Genomic DNA, 24,304 nt, shown 5'->3' with positions numbered 1-24,304 from the left:
TAAACAGTACATACAAACATATATACACGTGTCTTCATTCCTACCCATTGCAATTTTTTTCAATTATTTTATGCATTAGTAGTATATATTTTAAGGAAAGCTAAGTCCACTGGTATGAAAACAGATGCATAGCTTTATTAACCTGAACAGCACCCCAGAATAGACTTCAAAAGATTTATAAATGCTGCAGGAGTTAAACTTCTGTTTTTATTTTAAAAGACTAAATTGTTTACTTTTGCCCTTGTCCATTTTACAGCAGTTGCATAAATTCAAAATATTCTTTATCAGTAATGATACTTGAAAAATTATTCCCACTCACATGCCTATTTGAAAATTTAGATATTTTTATTTTAGAGTAGCTAGTTCTGAAGCTCTGTAACATTAATGTAAATCTTATCCCTTTCATTATTGTTTTAAACCAGCATGTTTGAGGTTCCTCCCAAGAAGTTCTGCAAAAAAATAGGAGCTTTCAACCTTTCACTTACAGATGATGAAGTTACAAGTGAGATACATGCTTGTCTGTTTTCAAATATTTCTTACTTTCCAAGTAGAAATTTTGATAATTGCTAGACTCTTCTATATTGCTGCCAAGTTAATCAGCTCAATTTTTCCCACTGTCTGCAAACTGAAGACATAATTGCTCTGCATGTACACAGAGAGATTCTGATCCAAATGCTTCAACATATACAGGGATACATTCAAGGCTTGCTAACATTATATCAAAAAACCCTGTAATCTGTAAGTGTAATTTATATCCTGCCTCCTTCCTATTGCTAATTAAGCATGGGCACATCCCTGAATGCACTCCCCATTTGGGAGTGATGTATTGGCACACCTTTGGAAAGTAACTTTTTAGACCAGAGCAAAATCTCCGTTCAAACTGTACAAGACTCCAAGTTTAATTTCAACATTTTGCATTCATTTTACAGGAGATGTAAAAGCCAGAAGTTCTTGTTAGGCTGAGAGAAGGGTAAACCAACCAAATTCAAAGTAATAACCTGTAAAACAAAAACCAGAGGCAAAGAAAAATTAGTTGAAGAAAGGCTGCATATTAAGAAGAGGGACGAAGAATTTGTACCCTTTTGCCTGATTGCTTTTTGCTTGATAAAGATTAGAAAAGCTAAGAACTGCTGCTCTCTTCTAATAATGCGAGCAACACAATCACAGAGCAAAACCATTAAATAATTCAAACAGAAGACAGAACACATTTGCAATACTAATTCAATAAGGCTTGTTAAAATGACACTGGAAAACTGATACAAAAAACAGAATATAAAAAAATTAGTCTGGGAAACAGTTCAGGCAGTTTCCTTATCTGTGCTCCTTCCCCAGAGAAGGATCACCTATGTGACAGTGTCCCTTATCAAGCCCCTGCAGGTAGGTTACAGCCAGTCCAGACTTTCACAGTGTTTCAGGTAACAACAACGATCAGGATGCACTTGAGCTCACAACAAAAGCTGAGGATGAAATAGCCCAGGGTCAGAAAGTCTGTGGTGCCAGTGGGATGAACCATTCTGGCATTGGAATGGTGTAGTCCCAGAGACATCACAGTTCCCAGACAACTCATCCAGGGTATAACTACTGCAACAAAGGTTCTCCTCCAAACTAATGCACAGTTCTCTTGTTGGGAAGATAAGTTCTCCACAGGGACAGAATTAATAGGAATACACTTAATACTGCAGTTAACTTTGTTTTGAGATCTTTTTGGTTCAAATTTTGCAATGTCTATGATTTGTTTTTTACCCCAAACAGAGTGAAAGACAGTTGAAAAAGTTTCATTCATTGTTTTTTTCCTGAGAGCACAGGGGTCCATGATGTAAAAAACCCAACATTATAACAGTCTGGTCTAGCTCCCCTCTTCCTCTTGTTTATTTTCTCTCTGGGATCAAAGTTTTTATATTATTTGTTCTGTATCTGGTCTGAATTTTTGTCCTCTCGTGATGCCCAAACCCTGAAACAATATTACATGGGATGTTTTATCAATGCTGGGAAGAGCTGAAGCATTGTTGTGCACCATCCATTTTTTACCTATTTGTGCAGTAAATTTTTCCTACCAAAATGCTCCACTTAACACCAGTTTCCGATTTATTACACTACTTATTTCTAATCTTAAAGTCAATTCCAGGAAATAATGCTACCCTCTGAAGTTACTGCACCTCTTCTACTTTGGAATGAATTGCAAATTTAGTAAATGCATTCTATCTAGCTCCCTCATGAAATATTTGATCCATGCTAAAATCACGTTAGCTACCATCACAACTCTAATGCATTCTGCCAGTACATTTCAAAAACTGTTCCTTCCTCCATCCTCCTTCTATGCTCCACCACAACATTAAATCCATGTTACTACTTTCTATACCACTCCCACTCCTCCTTCCCACCTCCCTGTGTGTACTTTCTCCCAGCTAGGCACACACTTACTTGCCACACAGTGCTATGGTGGCTGCCAGGAGGCCAAATTTAAAACCATAACTGTAGGATTCATAAGCAGGTATTACTCTTGCTGAAGGCATTATCGGTGGTCTTTCTTTCGCTCAACCAGTATACTTTTTTTCCCCAAAAACTTCTTAGATTAATTTATGCTGAATGTTCAACCCCTGCTGCCCAACATATCTGAGAGTTCTAAACGTTTCAAAACAAGCAGAAGGATGGGAAAAAGAAAAAACATGACTGCATGAGCTCCTGTTCCTTTAGGATGACAACCATAAACAATGATCCTCCTGAGAAGTACCCCCATAACCAACTTCATCCCATTTTAAACTAGTAATAAGAACTCAGTGAGGAGGTACTATCTGTGCATTAAAAGCAGAACTCATTTATCACTGTGAAGCATTTCCGTACCACTTGAAGTCTGTCATGAAAAGTCATGTTAGCAAAAGTACAACATAAGGTTGCCTGTACAGTACTAGTTTGTTCCCTTTACACATAGACATTGGTAGAGTTTATCTGGCTGGCAACATACTGTGTTTTGCACAGGATTCCACTCCCAGAGTAAGGAGCATACAGCAGGCAGTTCTGGAGCAATGATTTAAATATTTGCTGTACACTAATACATTGCTGTGGTCTCACACAATTGCATGGAACTTTAACTGCACTCTGAAAACCCACTTTTTATTTTTGTAATGGTGTTACCCATAGCAATTATCACCGTTTCTGACCATTGAAAGATACTTAAAAGTTTTTTCTAAAAACAGATAAGAAAATTGAAGCACAAAAAACAGGCCAAGTGAAAAGTCTCCATTCAACAAACCTGCCTTAGTCTACTTAATTAAGTACTAAGAAAGTATCTGAACCATGAAACACGGTTTAATAGAAAATGGTTTAAAAGTTTTTAAATACTTCCCCTTACCTCAAGTAACAACGACTTATCTAGAACTCAAAAACTTAGGGAAACTCGAGCAAAGCATACTTCTGCCTATCATATAACACATTCTAGTAGTTTTCTTTTGCAGTGTCTAAATATTAAGAGCAAGCTGTACATTGCTCACATTTTTTTTCCTTCTCTCCTTAAACTATACCTGAGCAATGCCATCCACTTTGGATCAGATACGAAACTATGACCTTTCCAGTCCCTGCTTTTGACTCAAAAATTCTGTTTCATCTAAAGTATGAAAGCAAAACTGTACTTGAAATAAGTCCTAAACATTAGGCACCTGAATATTAATATTGGAATATTTAATCTACCTAACAGTCAGTCCTATTCTGCTTCTTCTCTTCCAAGATTTGTCCATTTCCTCATTCTACTTATTGCTCACCTGTGAGGCTTTGAAACACAGGTGTCATCCTCTGAGTATTGAGTACTGCACATCCAGATTGCAGTCATGGCTATAACCTTTAAGCAGTATGATAATGCAAACAGTCTCTAAAAAAGCAGCTTGCTGAAGAATGGCATTATGAGACACCAGCAGCAGAAAAGCGTGATGAGCTGCTCAGTAGTATTCAGCCTACTCATGTCAGAATTCAGCATGGTTTCAGAACTGTTTAAGCACTAAAGCAATGTTAAAACATTACGTTCCTCAGATAATAAGCAGGAACAAGCTGATTATCTTACATCAGAATCCTGCTGACAGGCAACAAGTGCTGTCTCAACAGCACTTCAAGATGGAAGATATCTCTAGCAGGAGAGGCCTTTTAATTCAAAGAAAAGCTTAAATCATGTTTCACAGTTAAAAAGCCAAAACACACACTGTGCTTTAACAAATAAACTAAGTTAAAAGCAGTCACAAAATCTTCAATTCTCTTTAGTTTCAGCTTTCCACCACTGCCTTGACAGTGCAACACTTTTTTTTTTTTTTGCCTGACGTAGATACATGGCAACCATTTAGCAATAAAAGTTTCTTGACACTGCTGAAATTCCCTTGGTGCAGAAAATAAGAAAAACCTACTTGAGAAAGGGTTTTATTTTGGAAGGTGGGTTGTGGCTTGGATTTTCATTTATTTTGATTTCTTGTATTTTAATTTTTTTTTAGAGAGAATTCTGCCTGATACCTACTTGTAAAACACAAAACAATATGCTAAAGTAAAGTAAGTAACTTTTCAAAAGCATAACGCTATGAAAATGACATATTTAGGCTGTCACTTTTTCGCAGATATGGGAAACATACATACCCACAGTCTGGAGCTGGGCACCACCTACAGTCAGGATCCGCAACCAGCCACCGCCTCAGCATAAACTCTTCATATTTTTCCATCAAGATGTCATCATTTAATATCAAACGGATATCATGAGGATTAAATCGTTCTGAGCATTCTGGACAGCTAATATTAACTCTGCTCTCAGAGATTTCTATCCGGAGATACTGACGCAAGCAATCCACACAAGATCTATGGTGACAAGTCATTATCTCCGGGAACCTGTCCTTGGAGTGCCGCAAAAGGCACAAGGGGCATTCCATGAAGTCTCCACTTGGTTTGCTGCTAGAGGTTGTTCCATTATCAGAAGAGGTACATGTGGAAAAAACAGAGTTCTTGTCTGTACACATTTCTGAATGAATACTTTCGATACTTGCAATTCCATCAACACCTCCATTTAAATCCCTAGACTTGCGTTTCGTGTCTTTTTTTCTCCGAAAAAGTGAGCCCAATGAAATTCTTCTTTTCTTTGGTGCCTTTTTAACTGATGGCAAGCTCACAGAGGAAGCAGAAGACTGGAGGTCCCGATCAGAGCCCATTTGCTGATGTAAACTCATGTCTAGGCCACTCATCAGAAAAGAGTTAAATTTCATACACAATCCTAATCATTTTTAAGGATCAAACAGAGTCAGAGGATACAGGCATATTATTATGTAATCCAGTTTGAGAGCCTTCATGTAGAAAATTCACATGTATCTGCTTCCAGCAAATTCTTTAGAGGAATTTCCTATATAAGGAGGAAAGAAGAAAAAAAGCGAAAATTAGAATCACAACCATCACCTTTGGTTCTGAAAGGTTACAGCTCTCTAATGACATGTTATTCCTATTACTACCATCTTCTCTTACCATCTGATCCAATACCTCTTTCTGTCAGCCTTTTCTATCTTTCACATCCTTCTTATCCTAACAAGCCTGACATTTCCCTGTGGTCAAGGACTATCTTTGTTACACTTAATCAGTGCCGAGAACAGCATCTTCACTCCCCTACTCTCTTAAGGGGGGACAAAAATAGGGAGTATGTGTGTGCATGTGTAGAAATTACCAAAACCCAAGGCGACAACAAAATAAATGTACAAGTTCCTCTAGAAAGCTTAGTAACAGGTTTCAGCATTGGAAACCTTTCTGTTTTCTCTACCCTACATTTTCCACACATGTGATAAGGTCAACTAAGAATCCAGTATAGTTAATTAAAAGAAAGATTTTTGTGTATGTTTTGAATCCACTTAGAGTGACAGCAGAAATTAAATCACTGTAGCTAAACAACTCAAGATATTCTCAAAATCTAAGGGTTCTCAAAGAAATATGCATATTTATAACAGAAGGCATGTGAATATTTCAGTGAGCAGAGCTGCAGAGTGAGTGACAGCCAACATTGCCTTGCCTTTCAACTTCTACATAATCAAGCAAAGAGTACAGTTAAGGCGACAACATCTGAATCTTTTATCAGATTGGTTTTTGTTAAAAAAAAAAAAAAGGTCCCAAAACCAGACTCCCATCACATATCAAGCTTCAATTATTGCCTATGTACAAGATGACAGCAAGGATTTCCTTCTGTTCCCTGCTGCTTAACTCACTGGCTCCAAGAGAATAGAAAAAGAAAGGTGTTTTCCTATTTTCCTCTGACAGAGGAGACTGCTACAAGAAGTGGCAAATCACCTCCAACCAAACCCATTAACTTCTCCCCAAACATGCAAACATTCCCACTTCTTGGAAGCTTGATTGTACAAAATGAATTTTTCTAACTCTCGGTGTATTGCTTCTGCAACAGAAAAATGAGAAGGCATTTCTTACGTGACACCAGTGCTGCAGACTCGAGTCCAACTATTGCTCGCACCATTTCTTTCCTCAGAGTTTCTCAACTTAACTCCCAGAAAGGCATGCACTGGGTTTCTATGACTTTATCAAAGGATAAAATCAGAAACCAGATATGGAAAATAAGTCCAAAGGTAGAAGTAGAGGAATGTAGAGATGAATGTCTCTATTTACCAAAGCCAGGCAGTCTGCACACCAGTGAGAGACCGGCACAAAAACAACTGTATGCTGTGTGTGTGTCTCCGGGAGGGATCACTGAGCTGCCTGGTTCAAGACTAGGAAGTTTCAGAGGATGATGTTTTCAGCAGCGGAAACAGGAATCCCTCTCCAAAGAGGAAACACAGAAATAGCTCACGGCCTGTCCATCCCACCAGAGCAATGTGTGTAGCAAACCCATTGCTCAAACCCATTGCTCGACCCTCTTCAGACCACCACAGCAAGGTGTTGAGTATGTCCGAGCAGGTAGCCAAGACAACACTACTCAGTTTATACTACCACCTAGTATAGTAGCACCCCACAAGAATACTGTCTGCTTCAAGTGTGAAAGTTAAAAAAGAGGAAAAAAACCAAAAACATTCACCATAAAAAAAAAAAACCACCAAACCCCCCCACACACCTCCTGGTTTTGATAAAATGAGGTCTTGAGGCCCTTGAGTTTTTGGAAAGAAAAAAAGCCCACTATATTCTATTTTTCAAATGCTGAATTATTACTGCTTTTTTTCCTTCTTTTTTTTTAAATAAAGGAAAATCTTACCACTGAACATATTAAAAAAAATAATCTTAGTTTACTCCCAAGGTCGAAAATAAAGCATATTTCAAGAACATAACATACTCTTCCTTCCCTCCTAAGGGAACATTTTTATACTAAAAATCTAGCCAAAAGGAATCTTGGATGCTTTACCTGCTTCTGTTCCCAAAACAAATTTAATAATTTTACAGCCGCTGTTTCTCATTACATGAACTAAAACATTCCTTTATGTAAAAAAAAAAAAAAAAAAAAAAAAAGAAAAAAAAGAAAAAGAAAGAAACTGGAAAAGCCTGCTCCACAATGATTACAGAAGGAGATATCCTTCTCTCCAGCATCTTGGCATGATGTTGTATCACAGATACATGCAATTGGGAAACGGTGTCTGAAATATGCTATAGATACAGCCCATGGCTGACAATGAATTAAGTTTATATTTTTAGAAGTGTAAGGATAACCTTAAAAGCATTATTATAATTGGATTATAAAAGCTTATAAATGCTTAAAAGCATAATTGTAACATTGGTATGTTCACACAGATACTACCAGGTCAGTGGAAAGTGCCATCCTCCCTAAACCAGGAGAGTCCATGAATGAAATGAACAGCAATCAAAGCACTCATTTCAGGCAAGAAGTTTTTTTTGTTGTTTTTTTAAGAAAAAAGTAAAATAGAAAGAAGTAGGAAGTAAACACAGTAACATAGCCAAGTCTATGACTACAAGCCATCCCCTCCTCCCTTTCTCTGGAGAGGAAAGAATGTGTATTACAGCATTTTTGCCAGTTCTAACAGATGTACAAAATCAAGAAATAGCAGCTCTGGTGAAGAACTGGTTGTACTTTTTTTTTTTTTTAAATAAACAAAGATTCTCCCATGCTGTAAAGAAAGAGACCAGTATGTCCTATAGTTCTTTGAGCAAGGGGATCTGATAAGCAGTCTCTCAGAAACAGAAGATTGCTCTTCTAAGGAAAATAGTTAAACCTTTGAGGGGATCTTTGAATGGAAAAGCTGCCAGTTATTTCAGACCATCATCAATTATGGTCTCTAGATTTAAATGCAGAAAGCTAGTTTTAAAAGCCATGCTTTTCCTTATATAGTAATTCTGGATTGACATTTTAGTGACGTTCAAAGATGACTCTGCTGAAGTGAAAAGATTCAGCAGATGATTTATTACAGGAAAAAACGAAGACAAATGTTACAATGCTAATAATGATCAGAGTTGTACAAAATCATAAAAGCTTTACTAGCGCAATCTGGAGCACCGGCCAGTTCTCATGTTGCCCAACCCAACACAGCATCTGCATGTTTTTGCTGACAAAAAGAAGGAAAAGAAATATTTGATTCTGTACAGCCAGAGAACACAATGCCCGTATTATTCCAGTAACAATGAGTCCACATGAAGTAGATACACTGTGTACAAAATGAAGCTCTGAAATCCAACTACTTGAAATGAGCCAAAGACACACAAGTTATGGTAGTAACAAACAATCTGATTTTCAGGCAAAATTTCAGGCAAAACTGCAAGTTTTGCACTACTCTCACTGACCAGGATAAATTCTGTCAACACACAGAAGAAATTAATATGGGCAACAGCAAAGGGACAGAAAAACCACAGAGCGTAAATCCTAAAAATTTAAGTTCACCACTGTTCTCAACATTTCCTCAAAAGCACTTACTGACTACAGAGAAACCATGCTTCTGGCTTCCCGCCATGCCCGAAGCTCTACCACAAATCCAAATTCCAGCCGTGCTTCACATTCTGCTCGTGCCACAGACTACCACAAAACACCAGTTGCCACAGCACAAACACACCTTGTCATTTGAAGATTTCCAAAAGCACAAATGACATTTACAGTTGCAATTCATGTAAAGCTCAGTACTTAACTGCTATCTGTTTCTTCTGCAATCCTGCCTAAGCTGTTTGCTGGGGAAATCTAATGAACAACCAGTTAATTTCCTTCTGTAATTCTTTTCGACCATGTTCCTTTAAGTAAATGTTATTGCTGACCATATATATAGTGAGGGAGGGAAAGGAAATCAGAATAATTTCGCAAAGGGAGAAGTTTTCAACTCAGTTATGACTGGGGTGAAGAGTATCTTCTAGTACAGTTCTCCCATGGCACAATCTTCGCTTGTCTCTTACCAATTTCGAAACATTTTGGAAATGCCCTAAGGGCAGCTGAGGATAACTCTGCTATTTTGCAAGAAAGGAGCAGCAAAGCCCTATTTCTGTAAGCCTGCTGGGGCAGACTAACCCTGTCATGCTCAGAACTGTCCTATAAACACATGAGAGGCACAAGCTCAACATGCTGCCTGCCTGCTCCTCCATTACACATTCAACCTGGTGTACAGGAGCAACAAATCAGGCAGTCACCCATCAGGACAAACAGCTTCATACACGTTTGCAAAACGAAGGCAGGCTTAAACATTTATGTAGAAAAGGAGAAAACCCACAATAAGCATCGATGTAGTTACATCCTCACTAAAACCCTTAAATATTCCCTTGTAATTGGTGCTTAAACAGCAAATTTAGACTTCCCCTGTTCCAAGCAAACCCTCTTTATCTTAGGCATTTACTCCTCCAGTGATTTAACCAAGCACTGACTCTGTTAGCATAGTGAAAGTTATTTCTTGATTAAAACTGACTACTGACAGCTTCCTCTCTGACATCTGTAATTCCCAGCATCTATACTCTGTAGCTGCCTTCTGAGATGCACTGATCCACCTTAAAGAGAGCTGTAACAAAAAATCCTCCGGAGCTTGATTTTCATACACCAGAAAATCACAGATCTGAAATATATTTCTGCCTCCTCCTTCCAATAAGCATCTCCTGTCAGTCACACAAAATTTCTAAGCTATGATGTTCTTAACATAGAGGTACCTCTAAGCATCTAACAGAGGCATCAAATCCAACTTTTCCTTTTCATTTAAACCATGATCTAAGAACTGTAAACACAGTGGAATAAAATATGCAGAAGTTTAAGCTACTAAATGAAATACCAATGCACAGGATTTTGAAACAAAGCAATTAAGAATCTCATTTCAATGGCCATTCTTTAAATGTCAATTCATTCCGCAGCAGTTTTTTTAAAATTGGGGGAAAAAAATCCAAACACTTTTGCCTAAGGATTTTCACTTTACACGTGTCTCAGATTCAATTACACATCTAGCATTGCTGAGTTAAAACAGAGAGAAGAACAAACTGAAAAGTTCAACAATTTTGACATCTATGTGCTTCTGCAACACTATGTCCCATTAAAAACACCGCACCATATTCACACCAATGCGCCTGGTGTCAGAACATGCTAGCACTGTTACGTGGTTTAATCACAGATGATTTAGTACAAGCAGAATCAACACCTTGCAACTTGGAAGTAAACAAATGGAAATTCTGTTGAAACAACAAAGGTTCTGGCAGAACCTTTATATGCATTAAGTTGAAAAATAAAATCCTTTATGGGTAACATAATGCAGCATATTGTGTTAGAGGAATGTGTATTGTGCAGGTGAAATGCTTAATTGCAACAATTATCAGAATGCATTTATGACTCCTTCAATATACTTCCCTTCAAAAACTAAAATCAAGAATAGTTATGTTTTCCATGTAATGTTTCAAAGACTGTAAAGATACTTTAGTTTGTGCAGGGTTTTTGATGTCCTCTATCTTCGGTTTCTAATAAAAGGTGAAAGAAAAAGTTGATACTATTTGGATTAAACTGAAAAGTTAATCCTACAAAAGAAAGTTAAAACATTCGTACCAGAAGATTTCTCAAGCTTTTAACTCAAACTCAGACCAACAGATACTTGTCAAACATTTACACTGATCTGTTATAGTATGACAGGATGCAAAAATGTGAAGCCAAAGTGTCTTTAAATAATTCACTTAAACTGAACCGTGTAAAACTACCTTAAAAATATACTCATGCAAATATTACTTCATTATGACTTTTCTCTTTTGAAAAAAGGGCACCAGTATGGTAGTTCACATTTTATGAAATTGATTTTTACCCTTCAGACACTTTTGCAGGAAAGTATCTTTTACTTTCTATCCTGCTTTGTTTCAAAAGCCATGGACGTGAATGCTTCTCTTAAAGCGTGAAGACCACTCATTACAAAAGTTAGACTTGCTTCTACTAGTAGTAAATCCAGAGTGAAAATTACTTGATCATTTAGTTAATTACAACTTATTTCTTTACGCTTACAATGGACCGTTGATAGCTTGCACAGAGGCCCTTATTTCAAAAACAGGATTCCCAAATCCACAACTAATCCAAGACAAATTTTTCAAAACCTTTAGAAATCTGCCAAACTTCACATATCATCTTTAAACAACAGAAGAACAGCTCCGGTGAAATGTCACTTTTTTAACTTATCTAAATTCAAAAGCCTGGGAGCAGAGTTCCCTGCAAGCATCGTACCAAGCATTCACTCACTCATTTGACATCGGAGCTCACAGTGGGATCAGTGAGCTGATGGTGTTGACAAGATCTGGGACATGCCCATGTGAGCACAGAACTGACAAGCAGAATTGAGTAGGGTCCTTATCCCTAAAATGAAAGGAAGTTAAACCCTATGGGACAGGCCAGCTTGGCACATGTAGGACACTAGACCACTGCTAAGGGAGAAAGAAGGGATCTTCCAGGAGCAAAAGGACTTGTTTTAACATATGGAAGTTTCTACAAGGCAGTCAGTTTAATTTAGGGAGTCTTCTAATAATTAGCCTCTCCTGACTCCTTACGGAGAGATTTAGATTTGATGTCAGGAAGAAATTCTTTACTCAAAGGGCAGTGAGACACTGGCAGAGAAGTTGTGGATGCCTCATCCCTGAAGTGTTCCAGGCCATACTGGATGGGGCCCTGAGCAACCTCATCTAATGGAAGGTTGTTCCTGCCCATGGCAGAGGAGTTGGAATGAGATCATCTTTATCATTCCTTCCAATCCTGACTATTCTATGATTCCATGTTAAGCATCTCTGATATTCACAGATATTATCACACAAGAATTGAGAGAAAAGCACTTGTGAGACAGAAATAGTTCTTAAAAGTCTAGTTTCTAGTTTACTGCACTGTTACCATGTCTCAGTTTATTCTGACTGCACTTTATTTTTCCTTAAAGTCCTGTGTCAATTATCTGGAAATTCTATTTTCACTTGCAGAACAAAGCAATATTGTTTGTAAAACAATGAAGCAAATAGACAGACTATGAACCCGCTTGAGCTCAAAGCCCGAGAGTCAGACTGACCGGGCATAAAAATCAAAAGATTGACAGTATTTAAAATACAGAGAAGCCTGCAGAATACACACTGCAGAATTGCCAAAAGTTAACTGATATACAATGTTCTATTTTAAAATTCAGAATGGTATGTAGCACATGACAAACCAATCCTGACAGTGAGAAAAATCTTCAACAGCTTATTAAAAAAAAAAAAGTTATGCTTCTTCCCTAGAAATTTATGAGCAATACATCCTGTATCATGTGTCCATGACAGCTGCTATTAAGAAAGGAAGTCCTGCAAGCTGCTCAGCTCATTCTGAAAGTCTCTGAACAACTGATTGGCAAGTCCAGCGAAACTGGTCCTCTTGCAGATAAAACGCTTGTAAAGAAGAAAGCGCACTCAAAGTGCTTTCCCTCTGTCTGGTGGCAAATGGGCAAGAATTCCTTAAATTCTAAAAACATTAATTTTCCAAACCAGCAGCATTAAATCTGGGTACATTGTGTGCAATGGTTGACCAGAGCTAAGAACTCAGTGGAGAGATGTTTTCTATTTGTGGATCTGCAGGCCTGCGCCTGTTGCAAATAAGAGTAACTGGATGAATTTTCCCTTATCTAACCCCGCAGAGCAGTCTTAGTTCAACCATGCACTTGCTTGTGTGTCAAAAGCCTCTCCTATGTACTGCGGTGCATTCTGTAAGCAAATGTACACCAAACTCTGCCAACAGAAATCAAAGTCTTGGAAACAGTGGGGGGGGAGGAAAGGGAACAAAAAAAAAATCACCAAAATTTTTAACTATTTTAATCCTTTAATCATTAAAATCCTTGCACTTAGCACCATTTTTTTTCTTGCATAAGTGATGGGAATGTATTCTCTTTGTGCAATGATGGGCACATATTTTCACTTCTGAATATTGTGGAGAGATTTATTTTTATATATATGTATATACACACTGCAGTAATATTCTAAAATATCTGACTAGCTAGTGGTCTGAAGAGTGCAAGCAACACTAAGGGATTTAAAGACTGTACAAGCTGCCTATGCAACAAAAAAGTTTTAATGGAACTGTATTGATATTTTCACTTAAACTAAACACTCTTACTGACCATCATCTGAAAAGAAAATTGGCCTATATTAACAAACCATTCAAAATATTGGCAAATGACTGTTTGACCTGCTTGAGACAAAACAAATCCCATAAACCCATCCCATAAACAAATCCCATCACTAAAGTAAAAATATACTGTAAATTCTGTTTTTAAAATCCTAACTATCTGTAAGAGCAGTTAATATAAAAGAACTAGGGAACATGATTCTAAATTCTGTCTTCTAAGAATGCATATACAGTATGAAGAGATCCAGTCTTAACAAAAGCATACATGAAACAAACCATATTATCTGGCAGTAGTAAAATAATCCCAAAGCAAATTTTCAAATTCTTAGCTCTGTATTTATGTCAGTTGAAAGCAAGTATTGCCCACTTTTGGTTTTACTCTTTAAAACTACTGCTGAATGATAGCTTGGTATTTCCTGCAGTTGCTTTTTATTCCACAGCATACACTGCAAAACAATCAGAGTACAGACATACATACACACCAGTGAAGTAACAACAGAAAGTTTTCTTTCCTGCAGTGTCACCAATCCTGCAAATGGAAAACATTGCAACACTCCTGAATGCTGAGATCATTCCTACAGAAAACTGTTCCAAAATGAAAATAACCAATACTCACAAATTTCCAGAATAAGGAGATTTAATTTCAGGTCTGTAATTTTGCCTGGTAAAACAGTAATGGCTACATACTGAATTCTGACAAGCTTTTGTTTTCAAGCAAAAAATGACTGCCCTACTATAAAAACAAACCAAATAATGTGTACCAAGATATAAGGAGAGACAAATACTGTAGTAAAGGGATCTGAAACCATGAACATGAGTTCCAGAGAGAGCACACAGAATTTGAACAGCACACCAGAGAGACAGCAGCTTGGGGGGATATATAAGAGGTAACAGATCTCAGCTACTGGCTCCTAATGATTTTTAAATTCAGCAAGAGCCAGAAGTTTCTGTCTTGTGCTGAGGGAAGATATTTTTGTCCAGCTGACTGGTAGCATCTTCCAGCTCTGTTTTTTTTTTGTACCATAACTAACCTCAATTTTGGAGGCAGAAGAGAGAGAAATAAAAAATAAAAACACCCCCAACTCAAAAACACCAAATGGCCCCCCGATCTTGAAATAGCTTTGCCTCAAATGAAGAAAGGCTGGAAGCTATTAATGAATTACCTTTTTTAATTCCCTGGTGCTATTTTACCGATTTTATTAAAAAAATATATATAGATATACTTTGGATAAAATTTTTCAAGTAAACCAACTCAAGGAACTAAAAGGGACCAAGTTAGTAAGAGTTTTGAATTCTTTCAGCAAGATTAAGTTCATCAGACTAACTAGACCTTACTAATAGGATAGGACAGGGTAGGATAAGAACTTGGTCACAGTTTCTGAAAGCCACTGTGACAACTCACAGTGACTCACTAAGTCACCGTAAAGTGACAGTATCTCAGCCACTGAGAACTGAGTAACTGCCCTGCACTGGTCTCGTTTGACATGTCTCTTTATAGAGAACCTAAGAATTTTGGTAAATATCATTCAATATAAAAACTTTCAGAAAAGCATGGGCAACTGAGTGAATAATCCATATGCTATTCTAGCAGCAGCAAGTCCAGGATATGGTCAAAAACTATCACAGAGTTTTCTGAACTCTGTTATGGCTGCTGCCACAACTTCTGAAACTGCCCTGAGGTCAGGTACTAATTGCACCAGTCTAACTAACCGCTCCTGTTCACTCAAGAAGTGAGATTAGTGCAAAGTCTAGTAAAACATGCCCAATTCTACTGCAGCTTGACCTATTAATTTATTCTGTCAGTATGTTAACTGAAAAATTCTGCATGGATGTATTTCAAATCACCAAGTCAGTTTTTTGTAATCATAGTTCTAAAAGAACTGATGCAATTTCATATACAGACCAAGATAAAAAATTTAAAAAAAAATAAAGAAAAAAAGAACAACTGAGAGAAAAAGAGACAAAAACTAAGACAGAGAGAGGTCTAGCCAGGGAAACAAAAATACTCCATCCTGCCAGGAACACTGCCTGCAGCTTCCAGACAGGAAACTCACTGCCTCCAGAAATCCACTGGCGTCACGAAATGGTAAAAGTATCATGAAACTTATCTCACAGCTGAACCGAATGTAGAATGAAAGGAGAACATTAGAAAAGGAAGGTAAAGACAACCTGACTAGCCATCAAACACACAGATCTTTGCTTACGAATACATTACTGATGTATCTTTGGAGGAAAGAATTAGTGGAAAAGATTCTTCTAGTTCTGCTGAAAACAAATAAATTAAAAAGACCAGGTTGAAAAGATAGAGCCCATTCAGCACAGCCAGGGCAAGAGAAGGGGAATGATCTAGCAGGCTTTACAGGCAGATTCCACTGGCATTGTAACTAGTGTAAATGCTAGTTAAAAAGCACAAAGGAAGAAAAAGCTGAATGCTTGTCATTTAAAGTACATATGATGCTGTACCTATGCTGGAAATAGAATATATTCCAACAGGAGGAGTTATTCTGCCAGCACAGTTATTGCACCTGCAACAACATCATATTATGTCAAAAAATATGCTATGTCAGCAACACAACAGGATTAAGCCAGGTTGATGAGAGTTTTTCCAAACATTTTTCACTGACAGCAACACAGACTGAGGAGTAAACGGAGTTTCTTTACGCAAAACAACTGCTGCCCCAAATGGCTAGAAGAGTCAGCACAAAACCACCCAACTCATGGCTTTAAAAACTTACTCTTGTGAAACTTACTTAGTCCTCATTGTCTTATTAATGGCGTTCAAGCATGAATCAACACAGGGGAGTTTGGGAATCCCCTGCAAGCCACTGGGCATTAGCCAGAGGCCTCACAGTCCTGTGTGTCAGGAGATGTGCTGGGTCACACAGAGCTGAGGAGACCCTGGCAGTGCTGCAGCATTCTGGATTGTCAGAAAGCTTCACATTCAACCTTAAAAAATAAAATTAAATACTCAAAGGTTCCATGTTGTGCTTATCAACAGAATACAAAGCCAGAAAAAAATGCACGGGACCTACAATTATGTTCCTCTGCCAGTTGAGGATGTTGCAGCAGTTCTTAGTGCTTACTGGAGACAAATGAGCACATGTCAAGACGTATCTGCACTATTCTATTTACTCCGTTACCTTCAAATTAGCAAGTTACATCTCCACTGCCAGGCCTCACAACAGAGTGAGTATTTCTGAAATACAACTCCTGTGCCCTCATGCTTTTGAGGAAGGATTGCAAAGCCTTTACCCCTCCACACACCCCTTCACATTCACACATGCAAATTCACACATTCTTTGTGTGTTGGATGTTACTTTTTTTTCCCTCCAAAGCATCATCTACATAATTATGGAAACATAATTAGTTGGGCCCCTTTGTGCGACAGACTATGACACATCATCTATTTCCAACAATTACAGGCACAAGAGAAAATATGAAGCAAGCATAATGCAATTCCTAGAAAAGCTATTGCATTTATTTTCTCCATTATTTAGAACAGCTAAACACTTTCTAATTATAGTTGCCAAACAAACTTGTATTATTTCAGGTTCTGAGGTAAAACCACACTTTGCGGTTTTTAAATAGTAACACTGGTAATACGCTTTCAACTATACCCTTTTTAGTAAAACTTTAAAAAACCCCAACACCTTAAGTCAGATTTAAAAGCTCCCTAGACCACAGACACATCACATTTGGTAAACTGAATTAGTACAGAAGATGCCGCCTCCAGCCATAAGTACTCATTAGCCTAAACCTGAGATACAGTCCTTGAACATCGGGACGATTTTTTCCTTTAGAAAGCAGAGTAAATAATTTGTAAACGTTACAAACTCTTCTTGTTTATTTTTAAAATCAGCTGCAATCCTACAGCTTGACTTTGAATCCTGCCACAATAACACCCATAGTTCTGCTCTGATGGCCTTAAATATAGCTCTCCTGAGCTGTTTGCATCCAGATAAATCTTAGATGAAACAAGTATCTTAAACTGAATATAACACATAGGCTTTCATATTTATTTTGCAGTCAAAGATATTTGTTTAATTGGCAATTACAAAAGTCAAAACTCTGTTCATCTTAAAAATAAAATACCACTTTCTTTGGTGGATCATAAATTCACACAGCATCTTTAAGTCGTTGCTTGCTTTCTACTTGCAAATTAACCATTATGAATGTCAAATTGCAGCAGATGATTACTGATTTATTTTCTTTTTGCTTATCTAAACCTAGTGCTAACACTGGGAAAAAAGCCCTTGACCAGTACATGTAGTTTGCCTCTGGAAAACATCTTCACTTGAAACACCAGCAAAGAACTGTTACTGTAATCACAGTTTAAAGAGCTAAAAGCAGTATCCTGCAAGCCAGCCGTGTCAGGCACAAATACTTACAGAATAATCTGAACGTCTGTAATAAACAAATGGGACAATACGTAGTTTATCAAGTACATTTTCTACCCACAAAAGATAAACACTGAGCAGCAGGCTACAAGCACAATTTACAGTGACACCCCCCCTCCAAACTCTGCTTCCATTCCAGCATGCCATCATTCCAGACCAGAGCGACTGAATGTGCGCAATGCAAAACCTCACCCCAACTCTGCTGACGTCAGAGTTTTCTTGCCAGCAGACTCTTTAGAAGTAGTTACATTAAGTCTCCATTGTGCTATGCAACTCAGAGGTTGCATTCTTGAATGGGAAAACAAATGCAGAAGAGCCAGGAAGAGGGGGGGGGAGGACAAATTCAATTTTTCAGCCCGGGATTACAGCTGTATCTGGCACAGTCTGTCCATGTGACTGGCTCGTTTTGCAGGCTTCAGGTTAATTCTCTCTATCAACCAGAGCCAGGAAGAGAACAAAGCAGTGGCAGGAAGATCCAAAAAGGTCATCTGCAGCAACCAGCTCAGCAGCAGCCAGCGAGCTGGTGCTGTGTGTGTGTCCTCCGGGCTGGCCTGGCAGGAGGGCAGCCCTCAGCCAGCACACCTTGTCCCTTCGGGCCACACCACTTGACCCACAGAGTAAGGGCAGACAGCAGTGCACCTGTCTTCTTTTCCATCTTCAAAACCAAAACAGATTCCTCAAGTCAGAAACATCTGAATTATTCTAAAAGCAGAAACTGGAGCCAAAGCTAACAGTCTGTATACTCTGCAGATCGCTTAAGACTAAGGGATTGCTGAAACTGCCTGCAGACACCATGTCTGCAGTGGTGGCAGAATACCTCACACTGACTGTCTGGGAAACAATAACACTAAAAAGATCTTGAAAAATAACTCAAAAGCCTCTCCTATTCACTCTTTCTTTTTTTACAGTGATCTTTGCTCCAATACAACATCAATAACATTCTGAATTTTTTCTTAGAAATGCAGCATTCACTCTCAGCAAGCCACACAAACACGAAGGCACATTCACAAGTGTGAGGGCTCATGTCACAGATCCTCACACTCAAGTCTGTAAGCAAAAGGACATTTACAGCCACCTTACTGCAACAAGGACCTTGCAAGCAATCTTCATGCCTTACTCTCAGCTACCCCATACATTTACAATAAAAAGCTCCTTACTTCTGTCAGAATTTCTGCCTGACATATACCAAGTGGCACATGAAACAGAAGAACCCTCACTGAGAACAGCAGTTCTGAAACCGATTTAAAACCTGTATTTTACAAACCTGCACTGAACATTCAGGGATAATGACACTTAGCTTCTACAGCCACTGACATGAGTCTGTTCTTCAACAAAAATCAGCTCTGGGGAGAAAACTGAGCATCTGACAGAGAAGCCAGACAGCCAGAGATGATGTTCACATTTGAACAAAATCCGAACCCAAAGAGCTTCAAGTTTCATATTCCCAGAGGGCCATGTCCGTCTCTAGATAACCTGGTGACACTGTCAAACATTACCAGCAGTTAACTGTAGTTTACCAAGGGATCCTGTTCCAGCTCAGTGGACTGTGATCTGGACAAACCTGTATTTGTGTTTGCTATCTCCCAGCAAGACCGAATCAGTACAAAATACCTGGACATGATGCCACCTCTCTTAGGAAAGTTCAGCTATCACAGCTTCCTTCCCCCTCAACTGCAAGGATTACTACACAGGTATAAATCCAAAGCTCTACTCTCAACCCAGACCTTTCCTCTGGCTATTGAAACAAATTCAAAAAATGCAGTATGTTTTCTCAGGGTGGGTGGGGAGGAGGAAACAGCCAGAGTAAACAAACTCCAAAAGTACTTAGGATTTCAGTAATGGAGTGTTATCACCAGCTCCATTTTTCAGGCAGCATAGGCCTGCCTACAGCAAGGGTGAAAGAGTGCAAGAGATTAATTTTTTTCTCTAAGTCTGCTTTATAATGCAGGACAAAACTTCAACAGAATGAATAAATATCCTTGATGATTGTTTCATATTCAGTCTGAAACGTACTTCTCTAACCTTGTTACACTGCAGTATGTGTGTGGTTTCCTTGCTACAGCTAGCACGAGACAAAAATGAATCATATGCTGTATCAGTGCCAAAATAGAGAATAAAACAAGCCCAACTGCTGTTATTGAGGAATGAAAGTCCCCTACAAAAACGTCAGCTGCACATCTGTTTCCATTGTAGGATTAACTTCTTCAGTGATTTTGAAATTTAACAACTTTACCTGAAAAACAAGGCATATAAAATTACAAAGTTCTACTAGTCCAGAAGTGAGACATTTTAATCAGTTAATTTTAACACTGCTGAAAATAAGAACTGTTATGATTTAACAGTTATTTAGAAGTTTCAAGTCTGTGATTCAAAACAGCAGATTACACAAATTTTATTTTGAAAAAAGTTGTTTTGGTTTGGGTTTTTTTTGTTTGGTTGTTTTTTTACAGTTCTGGTATACTGTCTGTTTTCAGTAAGGGGAGTTTACACTATTCTCTAAACAATTACTCAACACTGCATTAAAAAAAAAGCTGTAACTGAAATGTTATTCACAAATTACTTCTGAAGTTCTTTTAGCTGTTCTTTCCTTCATTTTTCTTTCACACTCATCTCTTTTAGGATCAACATTATGAACAAAGGTATGAATGAGAATTCACTTTTTGTCCTTATTTCTGACCTTTCTGATTTGCAATCCCACTGTTCAACACTCATCCTCAAATCATTCTACTAACAGAAAACTATCACAAACTGTATTGAAGGAACATAAATGATGCTGGCTCATACTTAGCAGGGGTTAAGGACCTGTGACAAGTCTCTTCTTTCCTTCTATGATTTTCTTTTGCAGATTCTCGAGTTTGAGAGCAATAATGTGAAATGGGGAAAGCTGTCATATAGAGGGAGGGAGATTTGGTCTAAAAAAGTTTAAATGCAGCTGTTTCAGTAATTTCAGCCTACATCACCCTCAGTTCCTCCATCCCAGCATGCAACCTTTTCTTCCTGCTCTTCCTTGCTTATCCTCTTTCCTTCTACCTCCTCTGCTGTCTCTATCCACCAGCTTTTCCTATACCTCCTCTGAAGTGGAGGTAGGCAGCTCCCACTTAGTTGCAAACCTTTCAATCTGGCAAAGAACCAAGAGCAGAAGGAAGCATTCCCCCTTTCTCACTTGGGTCTCTCATTACTGACTTGATGCCTGGCAGCTGTGAGACAAAATTTAAGTATCTCACCAATTGCTACAATGGCTGAAAAAGTCTGGCTGTTTGTGAAATGCTCAGGAATTTCAGTGCAACAGCAATCATTCTTTAAAGAAAATGCTCAAAAATATTTTCTAAAACTTTACCATTCCTCGCAAGTTTTCACAGGGATAGAACGAACATGGAGCAAGGCTTCTCTATGAAAATAAAAGCAAAATAGAATAAAATAAAAAGACAACCACCTCTGCTCCAAAACACAGACATTATAACTTTCTCAGAGCAGTTGCATGGGACTATATTTTTAAACAATAAGAAACCTCTGTGTTCTCAGAAACAACTTCTGGTGGAAGTTTTTTGTTTGTCTGAATATCCACGTTGAACCACAAAATATGTTCCAGACCAACTACATTTTGAATGGAATACAACTAAAAACCTGGATGCCTGGTTTTATAATGTGAAGTATTAATCTTACATAAATAGGATACTGTCAGTTCCCAGTGTTGTATACACTATACACAATACTTGAAACTCCTGATACACTCCTAAAAAGAGGAATTCTTTGATGTGTACTTGATGATAGCAGCCCTAGTCAAAATGAATACCTATCGAGACCCTTTCCATACACACCCATCCATATAATACACTTACTGCATATCTGTAACTGTGTCTTTCCATGCATAGTACAAATGCTAAAAACAAAGCGTGAAGAGAAAGGACACATCATCCTTATTTTACAGACAGAAGTTTGAGGCAGACAGATAATGTGACTTTCTAAACTCTCACACAGACAATGCACAGAGCAGCTGATGATGGACACGGGGAACGTGTCTTACCTCACAGCCAGCCTGGGATTGCAGGACTGGATAGCCTTCTACATCTGAGTTGCAAAGCATTAAGCCACAATAACTTCACAATTTGCACTCATTTGCTTGTACTCTAATATTTGTAGTACATCAGTCCACTCTCTCATCACCATGGCTGTCCTTAAAAACATATATAAATACCACCACCACCTGGAGCAGAAATAAAGCCTGTTTTTTCCTTCTTCATATGTATCTCCACAGTCCCTCTCAAATATTGTAGACCACACCAGTACAAAAAGACTACATTTCTCCCTTTTATCCCCTTCTCATTTTACAGTATAATATCCTCCATATGACTGATGCCATTGGAGAAAGACCCCTGACATTTTTCTTTGCTCAGCAAAATGGTCTGTAATGGTAGCCTGGAGATATTTAATGCCATTAAGCAGCAGGCCTTTCTCATCCTTGAAGGACCACATATATAGAAGGAAAGACAAACACTTGATAAAAAAAGGACAAAAACAATCCCAAAGAACTCAGTGACATTTCTAGTACTGACTTCGCAAACTATAACAGAAAAGTGTTGACACTTTTAGACTGAAAGCTCACCATAATATGAATTTAAAAGCTTGAAGGCCTTGATTTGCTTCTCCAAAGTAAAGCAATCTTCCCTAACCAGGAAATAAATATGTACCAGGCCAAACCGGCTATATTATCACTCAAACTAATTCAGAAATATAAATTTGAAAAGGATTTAAATAACATACTATTGTAATTCCAAATTCAGTTCTAAAAAAGCTATTTAAGCAATTATTTCATTTGATTATGTTTTGTAGAAGAAGCTGCAAACTTCCAACTGTCTCCTAATTCATAAATTTGCAAATTGCAGCATGAAACACAACATCGTGGAAAAAATACCCTGTTAGGAGTGCTTGTCTTTTTCCAGGCATTTGATTGAAAAGGAGGGGATGTAGCTTTTGTGTAAGATGCAAAAGTTTTCTTTCCATAGACTTTTAATATATACTATATAAAGGCCAATCTATATTTTACTCAAGTATCATAAATCTCACAAGAATGTATTAAAATGTTACAATTTTAATACATTTCAGGATATCAGTAACCATGTCAAAACACACACTGGTATTTAAATAAGTCACTGACATTCCCAACTAGCCTCTAAGTTCACAGGAACACAACAGCAGTCGCACTCAACTTCATGAGTTCAGGATACTGTCTCCAGCACATGTAAGACTCCATGGTGCAGATCACTGGTGAAACAAATCTTCTCTTGGACCAAAGCCTTAAACAGGAACTCTTAACTTTCAGACTGGTTTCAAATTCAAAAAGTACATTTATCTCCCTGCCAGTTATGTTCTAGCACTTTCTATATTGCCATCCATATAAATATCAAATTGCTCTCTCAATGCTGTGAATACCCAAGAAAGTGTATGGTAATGAGCCCAACAGCCTAATAAAACACAGCTGAAAAAATTACTCCTTCAAAAACCAGTATTTAATTTGCTACTAATCCAACTGAATATCTTCTTGTTCTCATGCTATCATATGAGGACAGAAGTTCTAAGTTATCCTCATCTTTCTCATATGTGAAATAAATTTCCACCTAGACAGCTGTGAAGCCTTGGAGCAGCAGTGTTAGCCAGGGAAGCAAGTACAAGACCAGAGACTGACAGAGGGAAGTACAGTATAAATCTTTGCATCATTTACAGCCACACACAGCCACCTGTAATACAGCAAATTATATATTTTCAAGATTCACAAACAGTTGGAGGATACTTGTTTCTGCTTTTGTCAGAGCATTAGCAGAAAAACAGGAAATGAATCAGACTGAAATAATAAACCTTGAGAAGAAACACCATGAAATTTTTTGGTTTGATTAATTTTTTTTTAAAGTGACAGGAATTCAACAGACAAATTGATCTAAAAATCAGTTTTACCAGATAGTAGAGTAACTATGGATTGTTCAGAAGAGTTGTTTGTTGTTTTTTTTTTAATTATGGCATACCACAGGTCTCTTCCACAGTCTGATGCATCATTATCTGTATACAAGTGCCCTGACTGATGGAACACCAGCCAAGATAAGAAAGACAGGGGGCTGCCAAACAAGCATCAGTGCCAAATCACTGTGATCCCTTCATCTTCTTTCCAGCTTTGCCGCATGACAAACTTTATTTCGAACAACTCTGGGCCTCTGTTTTACAGATACTGTTGATAGTGTATTTACATTCCACTAGGACTTCCTTCAATGAACTTTGAGAAATAAGATACAATGACAACAAGTCTGAAATTACTTTCCCATGCAAGTGCAAAATCCCATCACCTTTGAGTACCATTTCTTCTGGACTATTTCATCTGTTACTTAAGAGAAGTGAAAAACAACCA

At 37.9% G+C, this 24,304-nt stretch overlaps 1 protein-coding gene across 6 annotated transcripts in view; it reads right to left on the bottom strand.

Annotated features, from left to right (window-relative positions):
- RNF19A (ring finger protein 19A, RBR E3 ubiquitin protein ligase) overlaps positions 1 to 24,304 on the bottom strand; it is a 55,940-nt gene that overhangs the window by 16,519 nt on the left and 15,117 nt on the right. For 5 of the 6 annotated variants that reach the window (XM_027692316.1, XM_027692321.1, XM_027692317.1 and 2 more), the window contains exon 2: positions 4,609 to 5,359. In XM_027692316.1, the coding sequence (XP_027548117.1) occupies positions 4,609 to 5,225 (617 nt within the window). In that variant the 5' untranslated portion in view covers positions 5,226 to 5,359. Of the gene's footprint in view, positions 1 to 4,608; positions 5,360 to 6,423; positions 6,445 to 24,304 lie in introns of those variants that run through there. The other variant, XM_027692320.1, reaches the window with a different exon arrangement.

This window comes from Neopelma chrysocephalum, unplaced genomic scaffold (genome assembly GCF_003984885.1).
Source record: "Neopelma chrysocephalum unplaced genomic scaffold, ASM398488v2 Primary Assembly neopelma1_86, whole genome shotgun sequence".
Taxonomy (NCBI): Eukaryota; Metazoa; Chordata; class Aves; order Passeriformes; family Pipridae; genus Neopelma; species Neopelma chrysocephalum.
This window is presented reverse-complemented; position numbering and strand designations above follow the sequence as displayed.